Source organism: Acanthopagrus latus, chromosome 1 (genome assembly GCF_904848185.1).
Source record: "Acanthopagrus latus isolate v.2019 chromosome 1, fAcaLat1.1, whole genome shotgun sequence".
Classification (NCBI taxonomy): Eukaryota; Metazoa; Chordata; class Actinopteri; order Spariformes; family Sparidae; genus Acanthopagrus; species Acanthopagrus latus.
In genome coordinates, this window is record NC_051039.1 from 11053113 (window position 1) to 11075896 (window position 22784).

Consider the following 22784-nt stretch of genomic DNA (forward strand, 5'->3'; position numbering starts at 1 on the left):
TCGGAGAAAAGGTTGTTTTTTTTTTAGTGTAAGTTGCATCATTTCAATTAATAAAACATTTCCACCGAGACAAAAAGAAGTAATTTCTTCATTCCGTTCAGCCATTTGTTCACTCCTGGCTATGTCTAGTTTCATCTTAATCAATGGCTTATAGACAGCTAAACTACAGAATACTAATTGGTCTAGTAGGGATGCAGCAACAAAAGGAGCTATGCCCTCAGCTGCAGAAACAACAGTTTGCCCCAATGAGCAGTTAAGTCCTATAAGTTTATATATCACAATACATCAACCATTTTTCACACAAGCTGCTGATAAAATACACGTCGGAGGATTGAAACGTATGCACCAAAGTTTTTCTTACGTCACTTTAAACAGTTTAAAACTTCACAACTTGTGTTTTTTTTTCTTTTCTTTTTTTTTTTTTTTTCGCAAATCATGTCATCACTCCACTAATCACTGGCTCAGATATGTAATGTCACATACTCAAGAATACAGTTCCTCTCCTCTTGATGAAAATACCAAAGAACGTAGAGATTGCGAGCTTCACCCTGTTGCATCAAACTGATGTACCAACACCGCGATGTCTTTAAGTCTTGAAGCTGAAACCGGAGTCGATTCATGTTGTTTTGTTGGGGTTTTTTTTGCATGTAACTTTGGTATCTAAATCACCACATACGAGCAGTCACGCGCACATGTCGATATGTAAAAAATCAAAATATAAAAGTACGATGGGTAAAATCCTGGTTGTTAGTTATCAGCTAGATGTATATGCCTACAACTTTTTTGTCAAAACTCTGAAGAGTTAAAAGGTGAAGACGACCTTTGGAGCACGACGGGGGACATGAGCCCCGAAGTGTGCCGAGGGACGATTACCGTTTAAAAAAAACAAAAAGGAATATTTCAAACGAAACAAAATCAGCTCAACATATTATCTTTTTTTAATAAGAGAAAAACGTTAAACACTTGAAACCATGCTTGACCTAGAGTCTCTAACAAACATGAAGCACGTGGACCGATTTTTTTTTTCCTAGTATGTGAGAGAAAAGAATCTAACTACTGTAGAGGTTTTTTTTCCACAAAGTACAGTGAATTAGATAAAGTGTGATTTTTTTGTAAAGCTCCTCTGATAAACTTATGACGGACTGACAGCCAACGTAAACTGAGACAAAAGCCGGGACAGAAATGGATAAAATGACTACGGAGGCCTGAAAAGGGCCTCCTGGGGGATAAGGGGAAGCAACGACATCAATGCAGATTTTTCCCTCATTTCTAGTTTTTTAACTCTCAGTTGGTGCATACTTGCGCTAATTTGCGGTCGACCTTTGTTCGCATTTTTGTTTTGTTATTGTGTTGTTGCTGTTTTGACTCCTGTAAAGCGGAGTGCAGGTGGTTGGTAGGAATGTTTAGGAGAAAGGTTACTGGGAATACCGGAGGCAGAGGGAAGGAAACCAGAGGTCAGGATTTGCCACCTTTGCAGACATGGCTGGGCGCGGTGACGTCCTAGTGGGGCAGCGGCACCAGGATATCCACATAGTTGATGGGGAAGAACCCGGAGTTGCCGTGCAGCATTCCCTCGTACCAGTTGTCATCGATCTTGTTGGTCAGGGTGATGATGTCGCCTTCCTTGAAGCCTAGCTCACCTTCGTTCTCTGGGTCGAAATCATAGAGTGCACGACAGCAGGGCTGGTCCATAGGGGCTGGGGCGGGTGGGGGCAAAAAAAAAGGAGAGTTAGTGGAGAGAAAAGGGGAGATTGGACGCTGCATATAGATTAGAGACGTAATGACACATCACAGGAAAAGCTTGTGAAAGGCTCACCTGGAGACCTGGCTGAAAGAGAGAAGGACGAAGGGGGAAGGGGCAGAGAGGAGGAGGAGGCGGGAGGAGACAAAGCAAAAGAAAGATAACATGAGCATCAGTGACAGGAAAATAATAATGAGGCATTCAATGTTCAAAGGAAGTGTTTCACATTTTGGGAAATTCAATTCAGCGATTTCTGATGGATGAGAGGATCAATCCATCTGATATCTGTCTGTTAAAGTTGCAGCCACCAGCTGACGAGCTTAGCTTAGCATAAAGACTGGTAACACAAGTAAACGCATAGGGCTAACTATACGGAGCTCATTTGCCTCTCCACTGAACATAGTGAATTCCCTTTGTGTTTCTGTTTGTACCCTTTCTCCTTGTTATTCCACGGGTGTGAAAGCACAAGCAGAAACAGCCACAGCGAGATACCAGATGAAGAACTCTTACTGCGCCTCGGCAAACAGTTCACATCCAACGGATAACAACTCATTTCACCTGCCGTGCCGTCTGATGGAAAAAAACACTTGCTTAAAGTAGCGGGGGGGGGGGGACTTTTATTGTGAAGAATTTATAGGAAAAGATCTGTGTGTTTTTTCCACAGTTTCACAGACACTGCTGTGACCAGCTAGTCACAGCTCAGGTCAGCCTGCTGCTTTTACATTTCATCGACTCAGGAGACGCGTGTCATCAGCTAAAGACACAAGTTCAAGCTGGTAGCCCTGTTGTAACGGAGATCCTGTCGTGCTGGGTTGACGCACCAAGTCAAACTGAGTCGAGCACACGTGGCATGAAAAAGGCTAATAACCTCACGCGGCGCTGTCATATCTACTGCGCTGGAGACGTGAACTGTCTGGAGACGCTTCTCACCTTTGTGTCGCTTGTCGAAGTTTGTATCATTAACTGTTACACCTCGTGGGCACTGGAGGAAACACAAGCCACCTGTCAAGTACCGCGCAGTGCATGAGAGGATCCAGAACAGTGCCAAGGCAAACGGGTTCTGTCCAGTGATAACTACAAAACTGACCTCCAACACTTTTTAAACTCATTAATCAACATGCTATCCTACTTCTTTAATCTGTACCAAAAGGAAGTACAAGAATGAGAATTCACCCTTTGACTGGGACTACTTTTTGGGCTTGGAGTAAAAGGCTGAGACTCCAGAAGTCTCGTGCAAATGCACTGTATAAGAAATTGAAGCTGGGGTTAGTAAAAGTAGAGAAAACCAGCAAGAGTAAGCTAGATTAAATGAATACCACACCCTCCCTTCAGGCTGCCCTCCAAAGAGAACCAAAACACATGGTTGCTGTCGCAAGCCATAGCAAACTATCGCTTGTCTCATGTAAGAAAAACATCTACCATTGTATCAAAATGAACTACGAACACGGCTTCTGTTAGTACTCACAGCTGTCAAGCTAGAAATGTACCACGACCCCATATACACCGTCTCCCTGTTTCCAGTCTTAATGCTAAACTAGTAAGAATCGCCTATCTTAGGATATAATTTCCCAAAATGTCAACGCTATTCCTTTTTTTTTACAATAAAGGAAAGAAAATTTGATAAAAAAAAAAGAATAAATTAGTGACAAAGGAGAAACTGGGGGTTAGACAGAAACAGCACTGCAGACGAGCTGCACTGCTAAACAAAAAATGCAGACAAAAAAAAAAAAAAAATACTTCCACAAAAGTTCATTTAAGGAAGGATTAAAATACGAGTGATAGAGAGACTTTTGCATCTCTTCCCAAGTCACTCTTGCTCACCTGGAGATCTTGCTGCAAAGGGGAGAGCAGAAAACAAAAGTTGAACAGAGTGTTCATGTTAAAAAGCATTTTCTCGATGGATAAATGATGACTCGATGGGCAAAGTACAGAAGGCGCGTCAATGTAAAAGGTCAAAATACAAAACAAGGAGAAACCACATGTTCAACGGGTTGAAAAGAGCGGCCGACAAACAAAGAGACAAGAGGGTAAGACAGACCGGAAGATTGACAAGTGAACAAAACAGAAACAGCAAATGCTCGTCCGCCGGTAAGATTCGCATTGTTACTGTTGGTCTCTTTGCACAGCGAGCAGACGGCACTTGTTTTTCTGCTGTTTGCATCATTCGAGTTCAACACTGTTCTCGTAACAAAGAGACAAACAGAAGGAGGAATGGACAGAAAAAAAAGAGAAAGTGATGGGAGAGATGTTGTTGTATCTCTCCGGAGATTCACTTTCGTCTCACCTGGAGACCTTGCTGCAAAGAGAGGGAAGAGGGGGGACGACACGAGGGGAGACAGAAAAAAGCAGTAGAAGAAGTTTTTTGAATGTTCAGTATTAGTGAAGGGATTTTTGTTAAAAGCAATGAATTCATGAGCACACAGATGGGGAAATAATATCAACAGATAAGTTTGACCTGGCTCACCTGGAGACCTCGCCCCTGGAAGAACAACCAAAAATCATAAGGGGGAAAGAGAAGAGTGCACAGTTGTGTTATTCAGTTCTGGACTGATGGACTTTCTGTTTAGTAGGTGATAACTGATGTGTTGGGAAAGAGCTGGGAAAAAAAGAAAATTAGCAAACACAGCAAATACACTGTGAATTCTCAAATATTTGTCTTTCTATAAGAGACAGGGCTTTTATTTATAATCACCTCTTTCACAAGATCTGTCTTTGATAAAAAAAATCACACTTCTTTTCTGCTATTTCGCAGTTTTTGCCCCCTTAATTTAGAACTAATGTGCATCAGGTGTGTAAGTTGTTGTGTATTGTTGTGTCTAGCTTTCCTTATACATATTGTGCGCACTTCTTAAACAATTATCAGTAAAACAGGATAAGAAGTAAGAAGTTGCTAATCGGAAACAAAGCCAGGTTGTTTGCCATCTATTAGGGAATGTGGGAATTAAAAGAGGTAATCTCATGAGAATATTGGGGAAGACACTGACAGCAGAAACAGCAGCTTCTTTTTCTCTCATGGCAGAAACTGCTGATGAGTTAAATCTTTTACAAGTGAGATCTTATTTTGAAAACCAATTAAGCACCCTCTTCTGAAAAAGGCAAAAAAACCAAGTGTAAGTGTAAAAACTTTTCTAACATAATACTTCAAAAATTGCACAGAAAAATACGCTGATGGAAGCATAATGAGACTTCCTGTTTAAATAAGGGTCAAACCCTCTGATTGGCTCTCCAGTTTGTAGTGCAGATTTATCATTGTAGCTGTTTGAAACAAATCACAGTCCCTACAGGAGGTTTCATATAAAAAAGCCCTTTGGACTTGTTTTGAAACATCTGCAGGAAATGTTAAGTTGCCGTGGCTTGATATTAAAAAAACGATAGTCAACCAGTGTTAAACAGTAGATGTTCTACTGATTAAATGACACCATACTCATACCACACGTTATATAGCATTACTCTAATGTTCCCTTATCAACCACCTTTGTCTTCTTTGCTTTTTTTCTTGGCCTTTATTTGTCACATGACCCAGCAGCTTCAGTATTTGGCTTTTATTTGAGAATTCACAGTAAAAATGAAAACACAGAATGAGGGATTTTTAAAAGAAAAAAAAAATATCATGAATTAATAGAAAGCAGTCCAGAAACTTTCCTTCTGGGAGGCAAATACTCCTGCGTACTTTTTAATTTTTTTTATGGTTTTGCCTTCGAATTAGTTGCAGCAGAAACTTCTGAGGGTCCCCAGTCAGATATCACACCGATACACAGCACCAGGAATAGTTTCTGGACATGTTTCTGAATAATGAGCTTTGCAGTCCGGGTCTTACCTGGAGAGCGAGCACCGTGGATGCCTCCATTGTGGTTCTCACTGATAGAGAAGTCCATAGACGGACGTGGTTTAGGGGTGTACTCTTTCCTCGGTTTGTTAGAGGTTTCCCTTATCCTGCAAAGTGGGAGACGCAGAATCCACCAGTGAGCGTGATGGATTCTACATTTTATATATACACCTGGTGACGTACGGTGAACCAAAAAGGCAGGAAGCGTGACTACTGACCGTTCGTCCATCTTGCTGGAGAGCTGTGTGAGGATCTCAGCAGCCCGGGTGTGGTACTCCACCTGAGCCTGGACCAGTGCAGCGAGCTGGCTCACCTGTTCGATCTGTTAAATATATACGCATGGTCTACTGTTACACACCGACACTGGTACATCTCAGCTGTAAAACAATCTCGCTACAAGGTCCATTAGCAGCCGTTCTGGAGCTCTACATTGTATCACATGATCAACGCCTGAATGTTTGAAGTCAGCGTTGTGATGAGGTCTGCATGTGTTGTCCTGTTGTTACCTGACAGTACATGAGCCAAGACAGATCTGAAAAAAACTGCAGAGAACACGATGCTCGGGTCCTCTCTCCATGCCGCAAGTATCAAATAGATCTGATTCATCACACAGAGTCTGTAATTCTTCAGCAAGTCTCAAACCTCAACAGGGAGACAGTTTACTCTAAAAATGCGGGCCATATTTTGCGTGTTGCTCCTTTAAGACAAGAAGTCCTTAAAATGCTTAATCCGAGGCAGATTGTGTGAAAGGTTAGAGCGCTCAAGAAAAGCTGCTGAGGCACCTTATGGTGAGATTGTCCTGCCAACTTTCAGGGCCAGCTAATAAACCTGAGGCTGGCATTTATAGGGATTTATGACAAGGCAAAAAATAAGTCGCTTTTAAGGTGTCACGCAAATAAATTGTAGCCTGTTGCGATATTGAGCAGACACAGAAACATTAGCAATGACTATTAGAGTCAGGTTTCATACATTTAGTTACTTATTTTGTTTGTTCATTACATGTAACCAGCTGTTTTTATAGAAAAACTGAACATCAGGGGAGCTTCAACATAGTTTTTTTTCCCAGTGACAGCAACATCAGGACCCCGTCGCCATGGACTGAAAATCATCCTTACATCACTCTCCAACAGGTTGAACATGCTCTGCTCGGCAATCTCCTTGGACTCGTCGAATTTCTCTAGTGCTTGTTTGATCTCGTCCTCGTTCACTTTGCCCTGACGTTTCTTCTTGTAGTCAAAGTCCAGACGGCGACCCTCCATTTTCTTCAGGTGATGCTGCGAAAAGACGACCCGAAAATCAATCTGAATTCTTGACTTGACCAAGAGATCGATTATGTATTTTTGTTGTTTGTTTGTTTGTGTGTTTGTTTGTCTGTCTGTCTGTCTGTGCATCAAAGCTCTGCACTCGTACCTGAATCTCCTTCAGATCTTTTTCGTGGAGGTTCTGCAGTGGATCAATGAAGTTCTGCTTCACCTCCATGTCCAGAGCGTCCTTGACCTCCCCAAGCTCACGCATGGCTTCTCCAGCATCAATCAGAGCGATGCCTGGAAGAGATAAAAGATGCATTTAGACACAGAAAATAAACACACGAACAACACAAAGCAGCCAGCGTGTAGTGAAAAAGGTTTGTCTCCAGTGACACCGTCTCATTAGAGTCAACAGTGGGTTGCGGAGGCAGATCTTTGTCTCTAAACAGCATTTTAAAGCCTCCGCTTGTGAGCTAAATAAAGCAAACTTCAGGCATCTCGTCTGGAAAACAGGCTCATGCATTTTTCATATCATTGTTACCACATCCTTGAGGGAATATAAATTATGCCACTTTGTTCTTGTGAGGCATTTTAAGAAAGCGTCCTGCGAGGATCTGCTGCAGCTCACCGAAGTTCGAGTCCTCTCCGAGCTCCCTGCCAAACCTCGTCATGGACTCTCCCAGGATGGTCTCCGTCTGTGTGTAGCCCGGTCCCTTCTCCTGTCCCCGCATGCGTGACATGGAGTTCATCATGCTCATCTTAGCTCTGGTGGCTGTGGAGGCAAAGCGGTAACGAAATCAGAAAGTTAGACTAAGTTTTACGCTTTGCGAAATGAAGACAACGCCAAATGACTCAAAATGCTTGATTGTGATTCCGTCATTTACAGATGATTCTGATTTTGTTTCTAGAGCGAGTTTCAATCTTTCTAAGCAGATGTTGTAGCTATGGGACAGGCTGCTGTAATATAACCCGAGAAACATTCAGTTTCACTATGGAAGGTTTTAAAAGGCCATTCGGCATCCATGATAAACTGATTTACATGTGGATTTCAGGAACGACCACCATGAAACTTGACAGAAGAAGAAGATGCTTCACTCTCAGAAATGTGGCATACAAGGAACTTTTGTTTGAAACTGAATTTTCCCTGCAATGTTACTCGGTCATGAGGCGGGAAACTGGCGGTGCAGATTTCCCTGAATATCAATCGACTGATGCTCACATTCATGAACTTAGTTCCTGAACATTTCAGGGATAGACTGCATGCGTGAAGGTGGCTGAACTTTAGTCTGGTGTCCTCTCCCCTCTCACACCCTCCCCTGACTGTGGCTGGCTGAGTCGTTGCCCTCTGCCTCGGGCATTCCCACTTTGCAAGAAGACAGTTTTCTCTTCTGCCTGTCATCGCCGCATGCTGTGTTTAATTACCGCAAAGTGAACGCACGACGGGATCAATCAGTCAATTGCATCTGCTGGGCTGATTCCTAAAAATATCTTGCGTTGTGATTAATTCAGTTATTGTTAGTTATGTTGGTCCAAAGAGTCAGATCACACGTTAAATGTGAGGCCTTTGCTGTGTTGTTTCCCTTGAAGCTTAAAATTTTTCATGGAAACGTGGTAACACCGAGAGAGAACTTGAACTGGGCGACGGCTTCTTTGTTTACAGGACAATTAAATAGGGAAGTCATTACAATGATGTGCTTAAAGGATTACTAGTACAGTGGTTGTACAGGTTGAAAGTAGTTGTAAACAAATATCACTGCACTGCTGATAATGTGGGTATGTGTATGAATAAATGTGCATTATATGTGACTATATGAGCGTGTGTCAGTAAACTGTACAATATGTCTGGGAGCATAAATGCAATAAAGTAGATTTTCCACATTTAATATGTCACCTGGGTTCGGCTGCAGATACTCAGTCGTCTTGGTCATGATGTCCAGCACTGCCCGAGCGGTGGTGTCCATTTTCTGTAAACGACACGTGGAAGGAGACAGAAACAGAAGGAGCAGCAATCACAGTTAAGAAAATGAACGGGATGTGACAAATACAGGTGATGTTGACAAGAGTGTGGGGGAGGATGAGAGAAATATAACAGCAATCAAGCAATTAATGGATCTATGAATCCGTCGTACGATCGTGGGATAAAAAAAAGAAAAAAAAGGATCTTAGTTGTGTGTGTGCGAGAGAGAGAGAGAGAGAGAGAGAGACAGAGACAGAGAGAGAGAGAGAAACAGAGAGAGAGAGAGAGACAGAGAGAGAGAGAGACAGAGAGAGACAGAGACAGAGAGAGAGAGAGAGAGAAACAGAGAGAGAGAGAGAGAGAGAGAGAGACGGGCAGAGACGAGAGCTTCTGTTCAGTGTGATCAGCTCTGCGTGTAAGTACACACACACACACACACACACACACACACAACATGCGATGATGCTTAAAATACATCAGCTCTCACATGTTTGTACGTTATTCAGGGCATTGATGTTTTCAGGCAGGCACACAGGTATGTGAACATGTGCAACACACACACACAACCACGCACACGCACACACACACACACACACACGCCTTTTCTCCTTGCCTCCTTTTTTAAATCCCCTTCAGTCGACTTCACTTTGAAGTTCTACTGCTTCTGCATGCTGTTATCTCAGGAAATCACTCAAAATGTAAAATGTTCAGCGCTTTCTGAACGTCTCTGCTTGTTCTGCCCTGAATACTTATTCAAATATCGGGTTGTTTCCAACATTTAAGATGATGTCAGCAGGAGAAATTGTCATATTCTCCTCAGACCTGCACCATCTGAAAATCTATGACAGAAACCATCAAATGTTAAACCTACATTGAAGTTTCTATTCAACTGTTTTATACCTATTGTGCTTATATATAAAATATTAAGCTTTTTTAATCTATTTATTGCTAGAAGGGAAAAACTTCATCACACACACACACACACGCACGAAAACACACACACACACAAAATCTCATTGACCCACACAAGCTGTTTCTATCCTTGTGTGGATTTACAGTGACATCCACAACACACACACACAAACTGCAAATATACATTTAAATTCAGAATTCAATGCTGTTCATAGAAAAATAGTGAAATTGGGGGAAATGATGTTCACAACAAATCATGCTGTGAGTCAAAAAATAAAAAAAGATGATGCCAGATGCTGAAGATGCTGCAAAGATTAATTTTGCAGGAGGAATATCTGCAAAAGCAATCATCTAAATCCTTTTTCTTTTGTGTTTTTTAATCAGGTCAAAACCATAAAAATGAATACAGCTACTAAATCTAACATGGCGGGAGTCTTAGTTTCGAGCTGGGGAAGCTCTCTGTGTAAGACTGCTGTGAAGCTTTTGCTTTTGACAAACCGTCAGAAGGTTCAAGTTAGTTGTTATTTTCAACTAGCTTCTTTATTTAAAAAAGAAAACATTTATTCATTTATCCAGGGACTGTGACACACATTCATACCTAAAAGCAGCCCAGTACATCCACAGTCTGACCTTTCGATAACAAGCCTGCTTCTCTGAGCTTCTGCAGCCATCCAGTTTCCACTTCATTTAAATGAAAATGCCGGTAGAACATCTTACTACTAAATATTTGTAAGTAACATGACACGTTTGTTCTTTAGGTGCATGATTTGCTCGTGTTAACCGCGGAATAACCTGTCAGTGACTCCAAATTAGAACCAAGGTCACAAAGAGTTGATTGTTAAGTGTTTGCCCCCTTTTAGACGCACTGAAACCATCGAGAGACCAGGTTCAATAACGCAGGACAACACTGGTGGAACTTTGTGATTTGGTTGCAGCTTGTCTGTTAGCATCCCTCAACATTTCCTCTTCTGGTAAAGTAATAACAAGAGGTTAATTCTCCACAAGGTCACAATGAGGATAATAGAAGGAGTTCAGTCTTGCCTTCTCCATTTCAGTGAAGTCCACATCGTACTTCGTTCCTTCCGCACCTCCGACTTTCTCACTCACTTTCTGCAAAACAAACACAACAGAGAAGACACGTTAGGGTTAAATGGTAAATGGACTTGAATTTCTATGAAGGGTTGAAGCTCTAACCAGCTTGACGAACTGATCATGAATAAAGATCTCTTGGACGACGTTTATATAATCACATTATGTATGCATTCAAAACTGTAGCGTGTCTTGTGTAAGAGATAAAAAAAAAAGAAAAAAGTCAGAAGTTGTTTGATAGTAAATTACACGGCAGGCGAGAAATGTGCGAGTGTTTTGCTCTCTCGGCGTGCGCAGTGTGAACCAGCTCCTGTCTGCGGCCTCTCTACTCACACTGAGATAATGTCAGACAACAAAATAAACAAACACCAGCGCGACCTTGGGTGCTTCACATCACGGAAAGCCGTTACATTAATGATAACACATAAACCTCGCAGAACAACACCAGGGCCATCAGATCACAACGTCAGGAGTGTGTTAGTGATCTTCGCGTCGGCGTAAATGAGCTTAAGAGAAATAAAACAGTCATCAATGTGTTATTAACTGGAAAACACTATATGGTGTTTGATGGCTTTTTGCAGGTTGCAGCAATATATGAGTTATTTTCTTCTCAGAGTAATTTTATTTAAAGTATTTTTAGTGGACTGCAAAGATTAAAAGATGTTTGATGACAGAAAATAACAGTACAACGCTCGGTTATTGTGTTTAACAGTCAGTTTGCATTGGCAACAAGTACAACTCCATAAATCACCTTCGTACTTCCCTGAGGTCAAACATGCCTTGTAACAGTTAAAGGGTAACTCCACCAATTTAACACATTCAAGTGTTTTTTTTCCAGGTCTTGGGAGGACTAACATCAAAAGTGTATAAAAAGTCTTATAAAGTGTGGCTCCAGAAAAAGATGACGACAATGTGTTAACTTGGTGGAGTTACCCTTTAATGACATCATATTGACCAGCCCAAAACTTCACTTAGAGTAAAAAATCAACCACACATGACGGTTCAATGAGACATTAGAACATAAAGTCTGATAAACAGACCTGCGATGACATGTTCAGAAACCAAGACAGTATAACCTGAAGTCAGGTTATATTGTCTTGGTTTCTGAACGGTTGCCATGACATGTCAGTGTGAAATGTGTCGTGTCAGTATTTACACACATCCCTTCAAATTAAGTGTTACTGAAATTGACCCGTGCCACATCTTACTCAGTCATCCTGTTGATCATCTCACAGCCTCTCAGCTTTAACTTGGAGTCTTTATTTGAGAATATATGCACAAAAAACATAGACACACACTGACGTACTGTAGGTTCACATATTTGTATGCACATACAGCATTCTTACGCACATACACGCCTCTAACTCTCTATACAAAAAGCAGTCTGTTTGGTCATCGTGGCAGTGTCCGGCTCACTGTTCAGCACAGCAGACTTTCTCCATCAGTGCTGGTGACAGTTGCAGCAGCAGAGAGGGCGATAAGAGAAAGAGAGGAGCAGATAAAGTGTGGGCAGTAACGAGCTAAATGCCCTCGCAGCTTCAGACATGGCACAGCTCCACGTGCACACAGACATAAACATGGAAAGAGGAAAAAAAACTCCTCTGGGCAGCCGTCCGTCCCCTCTATCACTCTCCCTCAGTCTCTCTGTCTGCTGATTATATTTCCAGCTCTGCCACCATCCTGCTCCAGTCTGTGATGTAACCAGATGGCTCAAGGGGGCAGCAATCTGACACAACCAGGCCAGACGCAGCCCTCGGAGGAAAAAAGGCTTCCAGGGAACGTCACACTGCGTGACTAAAGAAACCGTGAAAGCTAAGGTCAGTGGAGTCTTTCCTTCAGTTAAAAAAAATCACACTGTGCGCGCACTTCTTGGACAGAACGGGTGGATTTTACAGTTTTAGTTTTAAACATTTCTTTGCTCCGTAACTGTAGAAGAGAGTCAGACCGAATTATCTTCCTGAAACGGGGATTTAGACGCAATTAAGTGAGAGAAAGTGAGATATATTTCCAGAGGTGAAACACAGAGGGGTGATCTGTGATAGCGTGGGGGGGGGGGGGCTTTATAAGGCTGAGCCTGTGACAGCAGTTTATGCAGCGTAAGACTTTCTGAGGATCGGTGCTCTGTGAGTCATCTTAGCAGAGTCTCCTCTGATCCCTCTTGTGAAACAGCTCAACTATCAGACAGCGATGCAAAACAGACACATAGTGTGAGATGTCGCATTTCCTGTCATTAGCTTCACCTGCACATCATTACAATGTCCTCAAATCCTTTTTTCTGAGCCGGTTGCCATGGTGACGGGTGCCTTCCCTGCGCCTGGCTTATCAGGTGAAGCGTCTCAGTCCTTAACTTCCTGCGACTTATCTCACTTACTTTTCTCCCTGACATCTAATCTTTTTTTTTTTTTTTTCCAGAAGCAAACTTCACTTTAACACTCGGATACATGAGACAACGATGAGCAGAGCTGTTAAGATGAAGTCGTACGCATGCATGGCTGTAAAAAAACAAGAAAAAAGAAAATTGTTGTGTATTTGACATGGTTCGTGTTTACATGCGTGTGAGCCACAGCTGTGCCGACATAAGCCATGTGCACAGCGTCACTTCTGGTGTTCATCCAGGCCGTTTCATCACTAACTGCATCGTTGTACACCTGGGTGTCACACACATATGTAACCACAGTGTGCAGAAAACAAACAGCCTTTTAGAGAGAAAATGGCATTTACATGGAAAAAACCTGAGGCACATACGCTGACACACGCAGGCTTCAATGAGTCATCCGAGCTGAGATATACATGTGTTCCTGTTCGACAGAGAGAGGGATAACATCAGAGGGAACTCTAATCTATATCTAATAATATATAGCAGTGCAAACCGGTGCATAATGACACAGTCACCATTTTTGTGCTGTTTCTCTATTTTGACCCAAGATGATGATTGATGATCCATACTGAGTTCAAGATGATGATGTGGCGGTGCTGGCTGCCAGGTGTTCCCAGAAGAAAAAAAAAAAAAACACAAACAAAAAATCGGCTGTGATGAAAAAGAGTCAACTTCTGGAGAAGTTGGAGTGCACACAGTAATAATCTGCCTCATATCCTGGTAGTTAACAGTTATTTTGAATCCGTTGATGTGGACAACTGACTGGGACCAACAGGTTTTGACTTTTTGTTGAAGATATTCAAGGTTGGAACTTTTTCTTCAAGGCACCAGTGTCAGTGTCACCAGTTTGAGAGCATGAGGACAGTCCTCAAGAACACCGCTGCCCCTTTTTCACGAGTTCAATTATTTTTGTTATCCTTTAATCTGACAATTTACTCAATTAATAGATACATCATTCTGTGTAAAAATAGATTAAAAAACACAGATGTTTAGTTTATGATCAAATAATAAAAAAAGGACAAATCATCATCAATCTGAGATCCTGGACGAGGTGAAATGTTTTACATCCTTGTCTGAAAAAAGACTAAAAATGATTCATCACTATCAAAATAATATAATCCAATACATAGTTGAACTCATTTAAAAATAAGTGAGCAATTCATTTCCATTTATTGAATGAATTTGGAGCCATGAGCACAAATTAAGCTCTGAGCAACCACATTTTCCATCTGACTAGTTGACATTTCAGCCTCTTCTCACGAATTGTTTGAGCAGCAAACGCTCACTTTCATTAGAGAGTCGTACTAATAGCAGGTGAGTAACACGAGGAGGCGGTAAGTAATGAAGGAGGAAAAGAAACCTCATGTGTAGGTGCTTGGTAAAGGTGTGATAAGCAGAGCTCTAAATCTAACCTCATCTTATCTGTGCGTACGAGTCTGTGTGCCACGCATCAATTATTTATTTGGCTCGTAGACGGAGAGAGAGGTGCTCTGCAGTCGGTGGAAGTCAGTTGTTTTTTAAGCTAAATGGATGAAAAACAACTCCGTCAAGCGGTGCCTCTGGGGGATACGCGTATGGCTCGGCAGCGAAAGAGCAACTGAATGAATAAAAATGCGCTGTTGGTGGCCCTTTTGAGTAAGTGGAACAGTGCTGCTGTGCGTGCTGCTGCCCGTGGCTGCTGTCAACGTGTGTTCAACCCCCAGATACTCGGGAAGTGCAGAGCAGAGACGGAGCCGGTATCGAGCGCTGATGGCTGCTGCGAGCTGAAGAAGACAGCAGTTGAATGCGGTGATGGAGGGGAGACACGTGAGCGCACACACACATTTTAGAGACAGTATAGCGCTGTATAGCATGTCACAGCCAATAAGCAGAGGACGGATGATTGATCCTCTACTCGCAGTGACTTATGTGACCCAGAACACCAATCTCACCAAGAAAACAGCGATGAATAACCAGCTGTGAATTCCCACATAAATGAGCTCAATGTGTGCCTGTAATCTGTCCCCTCATCCAACCACCATCACTTTTCCTTCTCCACCCATCACTCTCCCTTTACACCCCTCCGCTCCTCTTCTTCCATCCCGCCTGCAGGGGGAAGGACACCACAAGGTGAACCGAGCAGCAGTGGGAAGTGAACCGTACAGGGATAACTAAAATGCGCAGTCGGTCTGCTGGGGGAAGAACAGCAGGGAGCGACTGCGTAGATGATATGTAACCCGTGACGTCACGGGCTGCGACGTCACATACGAGCTCTTGCACTTGTAGTCGTGAGGAGCAAAATGCACATGCAGCTGATTGGTGATGATGCCAGACAAAGAGGCGACGCGGGGATAAGGTTTCCACCGCAGAGCTCGGGCTGGGTTATTCTCATTGTGCTGCAGCTTTTGTATTCTTCGGTACTCTAATAGAATTTGTTTTAAAGATCCCCTCCAGACATGTTTTTTTTTTTTTTTTTTGTATAGGCGTACAAAATATGCTCTGATTTGGCTCAAAATCTGAACATTGCATCTTCTATTATGGATGAGCTTAAGAACAACATCACAGAGGCTTCTGCCAACCGAGGAAAAGCTGCTCTCAGTACTCATCCGGGCTTAGAGAACACTGGCAAGATACATGAACAGTTTTTATTTTATTGAATGATGACTTGTGGTTTTATCTTGCGTGTTTTGTTTTTCTTTCTTTCAATCGCTATGGACCATCTTGTGATTCTGACATAAATATCTGCACGCATGTGTATTTAATTTCAAACTACTAGACAAAGACCTCTAGACTTCACTGAAGGAGCTGTTGTCTGTTATGAGGTTTGTAGAATTCACATCACTTTTTGTGCATAATTGCAAATTACACTACAGTCGGCTTCCAAACAAGTAGTGATGTCCACGTCCTAAACTCAGACTTAAGATGAGCAGATCAATGTGACAGACCTTTGGTATTAAACTCCCCGCACACATGATTCTGCACAGTGAAGGTTAAACATCAGAGTGACGTAACAATAAGCTGAACACATTTGTCCCTCGAAGGGGACTGACACACTAAATGGATATGTGTGGGGAGGAATGAAGACAATGGGTGCAAAACGTATCTCATATTTAATCAAGTGTAATCACAATCCTCTGGAGGAAAAGGTGAAACAAGAAACATGAAAACAGCTAAAAGTTATGAAAATAAGAATCTACTGCAGTGCTAGAAGCTGAACTATGGACAGGGTAGTTACTGGACTGAACCTCTGAGTCTGAAGTGTGAAGGTAGTGCCTTAAACCTGCATTCTTTCTACTGGCCAGCAGGGGGGATTCAACTGCTTTCATAAATAAGTCAGATTGCATGTAAGCTTATGAGAAAATGACCCTGCTTCTCACTAACTGTATTACCTGAGCAAACAGTTTCCTGATGAGTTTATTGTCTCAATCACTAACTCAAGTCTTCTTCCATCCAGCATGATTTTCATTTCATAAACTTTGATCCCATTTATAGTGACAATAGACAATTAGAGTAGACAAGTAGATTGAGCTTCAGGGCACAGCCACAGAGTGTCCTTCCAGATCCAATCAGGATATCTTCGCCAGCTCTATCCTCTCATTCAAATATGGTGACAGCCAGACACAGAGAGAAAAAAAAACAAGATGGCCATTGCCATAATGCGAAACTTGAGGTTTCAAAATGGGTACTTCTAGCAGGTTTATGCTTCTGCTGTACTCAGGCATAGCAAAAAGCTAAATGCTAACAACAGCATGCTAACATGCTCAGAGTGGCAATGTTAATGTGAGGAAGTTTAGCAGCTGCAGTGTTTACCATGTTTGCGATCTTAGGTAAGCATGTTAGCATGCTAACATTTTCTAATTGTCACCATACTCAGAGTACATGAAGCACAGCTGATGACAATGTGATTAGTTAGTTAGTTATTAAGTATTTGGTTGTAAAGTATTGGACATGTCAGATTTTAACCTCAAGGAAATGTTAAAGGATGAACGAATAATGTCTGTGGAACATTTCATCATAATGCATCCAGTAAAAAAGAGATATTTGAGTCTGGACCAAAATGGTGGACCGAGCAGACGATAAGAACACCGTCAGATTAAAAGTACAACCAGAAAACAAAACTACACAGAAAAGCTTCAGGTAAAGTTCACATAAGGCTTCAGATCTCTTTCCTCTCGCAGCATTTTTCTCTCCAGCTGGCAGACCGTGTAAAACCAAATCAGACCAGATTAAAAAACATGCTAAATGTGGAGGGCAGAGAGATGTCGCCAAAAGCTGCAGGGCCTCCATCCTCCTCACAACAAAATCTCTTGCATCATCACAGGGGTCAGACGGTGGAACACGTCCTGACATGCTCCCAACAGTGAGTGTTAAAGAGTTGGTCAGCGTTCGGAGGGCCTCAGGTGACACAAACAAGGTGCAGTAGAGCCAGCATTACGTAACAGGTCAAGTGTGTTCACAGTTGAGAAGGGATTCTGCATTTACAGACCTCTCAAGTCATTGATCTTAATCTAATGAACAGTATTTTAAAAATACCCAAAACTCACACTAATCAACAGGACCAGCTGTCTTCTGTTTTCTTTTTTGACTTGTTCCTATTCGTTGGCGTTTCAAGGTATTGGCTCCCACTCTGCTATTTAATCAGTGGAGACAATAACAGTATTTTCTCTTCTATAAAGAGAACTGCCCACACAGATTAATGAAAAGAGACTCCTGGAAAACCCAACGAGAGAGTTCAACAGCAGAGCTTTACACCCGTGTAAGACACCCTGAGCTAATACTATTAAAGGGCTGAGGAGGAAACCGACCTGAGACACATAAAGCGTCTGTAGTTACTTTAAACGGAAGTCCAGGATTGGATTAGGCTGCTCACTGCAGAACATTGCGATCAATACAACAGCATCATATCTACGCAGGCACACACATCGTGCTGTCTGCTTATTTGTTTGCATATTTCTACATGTTTGTACATTTCTACTATCTACTGGGCTGTTTTGCCCATTAATAGATTCAATGTTTAAGCCAGCTGGGACATTATGATGACATTATTTTGCTTTACTTGGAGACGTATTCCATGACCTGGAAATGAGACTCAACTATCTTTCTCCAGAATCGCTCCAGAATCAGACAGCAACCGACAAATCCTGCATAGTGTATTTTTAAGTAATCAAAATGAAACAACTAGTATGTGAAGTGGATACCATTTACTGGGAAATATCACAGTTTGCAGCACTGCTTCGGTGACAAAAACATAAAGGGAAACGCGTGCATTTTTTCTTTTTCGGATCAGGAGGACTAGACGATGAAGTGGCGTATTGCTGCCCTCTACTGTTAGATACTAATGCTCCTTTCATGCTGATATTTCATCAGTTATCCAGGTAAAGTGGAGAGAGTAATAAAGGTTTGAGCTGCTTCCAGGTCTGTTCAAGTTCAAAAACTTTTGCTGCTCTCTCCACTTTACTCAACCTGGATTACAACATGTGAAGCAATGCTGGTCATATCTGGTGACTCTAGTTTTATAACTGAAATGACTTTTGCTATTACAGAGAGAGTTAAGCACAGACGAACAGGCACTGTTGGGTATCGGTACTGGAATCAGTTCAAATGTGAACAGTACCCAAACCCTAGACCTGATGTTGGCTTTAGAGGAAATGCTAAATGATCACTGAATTCATCCTGAGGGAGGTCTGAAAGTTTGTCCTAAATAACATGACAATGCATCCAATAGTAGACATATGTACCAACCATCAAAACCAAATATAAAACATGATTGTTTTAATTTGCAATCTTGAATTGGTTGTAACTCATAATGTAACTCAAGTGTGTATTTTCAACCTTCTCCTCACTGCTGTGCACGAATCACACCATCATCCAGAGCACATTTGTGTTAGCCAGTATTTTTAGCAACTGTACCGTTAGCATTAGCATCCGTCACATGGCGCCCAATGTGAGCGTGGCGCCTGCTGCTGCTCTCCTCCCCCCTGCCTCCCCTCCCTCCCTCCCTCCTCACTGGTCTAATCCCAGCTGGGCACACAGAGGCCCCTGCTTTAAATACGCCCAGGGTGGAAGAGGGAGATTAAAAATGACAGGAGTGATTAGTGAGGCTATTAGGAGGACAGCCCCTGCTGCTGGACAATAACAGGAGGATCTGATTCTTCCCCGCAGAATTAAAACATCCCTTCCCCTCCGTCTCTGCTGTACCTGCTTCCTACCTGCCCTCTTCAACCCCTTTGTGTGGGAAGCGTCTCCCTACATTTCTCCTTTTCATTTAGTCTGCACACCTGGTAAATCTTTCACCTTCTCCTCTCAATTTTCACCTTGAGTGTTGTGCAAGAAGAAGAAAAGAACAATGAATGAGGACAGAGGAGGAGAAACACTGGAGGCACGGGTCAGTTGGGAATACGACAGTGAACTGCCAAATTTTGAAAAAGTCAAAAACAATTGCGTAACAATGCCCAGAAGATCTTTGTCTCGCCTTCTTTTTTCCCCCTCTGTTTTCCAGTCTGCCTCTACAGTTTTCTTCCTCGTCTTTTGTCTTTTACCACGTTCCTCTCTCCTTTCTCACCTCCAAACACCCTCGAGGCCAAAACGCTGCCGCCGAGGATATTCTCTGCTGAACTGTGACTCAACAAAATGTCCGACTGTGTTCGCCATAACTTCAGTCTACACCGGCGCCGTTAAATCATGACCCCAAGCCTCATCTCTAAACGCAAGAAGGACCAAACCATGAAGGGACCATGAAGCAGACCTATAATTGTATGGGCAGTCCTGAGGTTAGACCCGTGCTCTCTGGGAATCAAGGAAAATCTATTCCTAAACCCTGGCGTTTAAAGCCAACGTGTGGGTGGCTGGTTCTTGCTCCAGCTAGAGCTGATTTAGGATGACTGTCATCCTGCAGAACATCAAGACCTGAGGCGGCATTAGCTGGGACAACAATTAAAGGTATAACACTGGTTGTGGCATAAAAAAACCCCACAAACCAGCAATGGATGAGCCCTAAACTGGCCACTCAGATCAGAGGATTCGAGTGCAGACTGACTGGATCAGCACCCAGACAGGACAGGGGTGCCGATGTTCCCCCTTCCAGCGTCAGTCCACCGTTTGGCCATGTTGCTTCACTGACCTCTAGCCTCTCCGAGTGTGTGGCCTGTGGCTATTATAATCTGATTTGTAAGCCTTTGCACGGCTCTTATGTAACAGCAGGGATGAGTCGGTAGCAGGGGAGATGTGTGCACACTCCCGTCCATCCATCCACAGACCGCTCGGTCAACGGGGGCGGAAGGGGAGGAAGGGGAGGGCAAACCAGCAGGCACCGTTTGAGGGTTTGTGTGTGCATGTTTGCGTGAGGAAAGCATGCAGGAGTTTGTGAGCATCGGGATACGTGATGATGAGGATGAGACAAAGATGGAGGATGGGCCACAGCACACACGGCATGAATGATGGCGAGCTTCGACTGAGCCGCACGACTGGGACTGGGTGCGCGACACAGCCGACAAATATCTGTGAATCTGTTGACTGTACATTTTCGTCAAGACATGTTATTATTTGTGTGTTTCAGGGTTATTTTTTCACATTTTTTTTTTTTTGTAATTCACGGAAAGACGGATAAACAGATCTGGGTACGATGTCCTGAAAACAAGAGCGCACGCTCGCGTGCACAGAAAATTAATCCTTCATCCACCAGCCATGTCTCTGCTGTTGTGATAAAATTGCTTCTATAATAAAATACGCAATGGAGCTCAGCATTCGTTTTTTTTTTCTGGACAGTCACACTCTCAGTATTCCCCTGCCAGACCTCCTGTGGTTCTGCCCAGCCACCATGGGAAGGTGTGAAAGACTCAATGTGTTCAGTCCTCTCTTTTAATTCCCTCTTGCAATCATTTTCTAACCACGCACCGCCTTTCTTGCTTATCTGTGAATCTTACCTCATACTAAACTTTATTTTTGTCCATCTTAAAGGTCCAGTGCGTAGAATTAAGGGGGATCTATCAATATTTATAATGATGAACAATAATTAATTTCTTTTTTTTTTTATGATAAACAAAATAAATATATTTCAGAGGCCCTGTCACCGTTAGATATTTGAATGGATAATGCTTACATATCTGAGCACAGGGTTAGGAAATGAAGGATAATAACACAAGGCGCCTCAGACGCTGGAGGAGGGACTGAGCTACTCGGCATGTTCTGGCACTGAATGGAACCATTAGAAGATTACAAGGTTCTGCACAAAACATCTGCTGTTAGTTTATTCAGCTTGAAGATGTTCGGAGATATCTTTCAGCATCATTGTTGGCTGAAGTCTCTCATTTTTATTCAACAGCAGACACAGAGAGAGGAACAAGGATTTTCAGCCCACATACTGAGACTCACTCAAAACACTCAAGACACACACACACACACAAACACACACACACACACACAGAGCTACATACAGTAAACAACACGCTCCTTTCCCTTCTCTTCGCCTGCACTTGATTACCACCGTGCGATTTCCATTTCAAACGCGAGCGTGTCTCTCAGAAGCACTAATGACACAGCTTTGAGGCCTGCAGAGGACGTGACTCTCTCCGGCACATAACTAAAAAGGGAAACATGTGATATTTATGCGCCACTTTCACAGCAACACCGGCCTAATGTTTACCCATCAGCGTCGAGAGTTAAACCTGCGTGGGTGTAATGATGGTGTGGTCTGAGATAATGAGTGCTGAATATCAGTATTGATGATAGTTATTAAAGCTCACACTCAGACTGCTGCCTGCACTGTGCGTTTACGCATCTATAATCCATAGATTCATGATCACATCGTTTGTCTTTATCATACATTGTGGTCCAGCTGCCTGTCGAGTGCTAGTTCTGTGCTGTGGACCCCTCTGAGTGTTTAGTAGTCAAAAAAGCATCAACATTAAAGCAGTTTCAACTTTAATTTGTGCCACTTTTCTATGTTACAATTCCGCATATTGTCGTTAATTTGATAATAGCCATAGTTATACAGACAGTGAATACATAAAAAGAAATGGATTATAATATTAAGTGGTTAGATCAATGAACACGGCAGCCATTTTATAAATCTGCTGCTTTTCCTGATTGGCTGCGAGAAGCCGAGCTGGTTTTCTTGGCGTTTTCGGTCTCTGGGGGAAACTCTTGAGGGAGCAGCTGAACAGACGCTGCCAGGTGTCTCCCAGCAGAAAGAACCTCGCTGGTATTTCCTCCTCATCAAGAGTTTGACCTTTTACACAAGTTGCTCTGTCTCACAGACAGAAAGACAGACACACACACACACACACACACACAGACACATGCACACACAAAATCTCACACACAGGACAGAGGCGGTAATGCTCGCCTCGTGTTACGCGTGGGTCCTCCTGACGTTGGAAATTAAACAAAATCCTCCACTTAACTCAAACTTTAAGCTGCAATCCAACGGTCAATATCAAAAACGGTCCTCCCCCACAGAGAACTTGACCATTAATCAATAAGAAAACATGTGGAACACAATCCTTTTTAATCTTTAATCAGAGAAGCTAAACTACAATAAATCCAATTCGAGCACATCTTGTGACCTTCACCAGTGAAAGATCAACAGCTCTCAGGACGGCTGTGAGATGTGGTTGAAAAACTCTTAGAAAAACAATTCAGTGAATAAAGATAATTTA

General features: G+C 42.6%; 1 protein-coding gene across 5 annotated transcripts in view; it reads right to left on the bottom strand.

Annotated features, from left to right (window-relative positions):
• Nucleotides 1–396: 396 nt before the first annotated feature.
• sh3gl2a (SH3 domain containing GRB2 like 2a, endophilin A1) overlaps nucleotides 397–22784 on the bottom strand; it is a 40035-nt gene continuing 17647 nt past the window's right edge. Inside the window, exons 2-13 of one of the 5 annotated variants that reach the window (XM_037101707.1) lie at nucleotides 10725–10793; nucleotides 8706–8778; nucleotides 7443–7586; nucleotides 6978–7111; nucleotides 6683–6841; nucleotides 5786–5889; nucleotides 5559–5674; nucleotides 4206–4220; nucleotides 4026–4037; nucleotides 3563–3574; nucleotides 1817–1828; nucleotides 397–1697 (exon numbers count right to left, since the gene is read on the bottom strand). In XM_037101707.1, the coding sequence (XP_036957602.1) occupies nucleotides 1501–1697; nucleotides 1817–1828; nucleotides 3563–3574; nucleotides 4026–4037; nucleotides 4206–4220; nucleotides 5559–5674; nucleotides 5786–5889; nucleotides 6683–6841; nucleotides 6978–7111; nucleotides 7443–7586; nucleotides 8706–8778; nucleotides 10725–10793 (1047 nt within the window). In that variant the 3' untranslated portion in view covers nucleotides 397–1500. The remainder of the gene's footprint in view (nucleotides 1698–1816; nucleotides 1829–3562; nucleotides 3575–4025; nucleotides 4038–4205; nucleotides 4221–5558; nucleotides 5675–5785; nucleotides 5890–6682; nucleotides 6842–6977; nucleotides 7112–7442; nucleotides 7587–8705; nucleotides 8779–10724; nucleotides 10794–22784) is intronic. The other 4 variants (XM_037101715.1, XM_037101723.1, XM_037101729.1 and 1 more) reach the window with 4 other exon arrangements.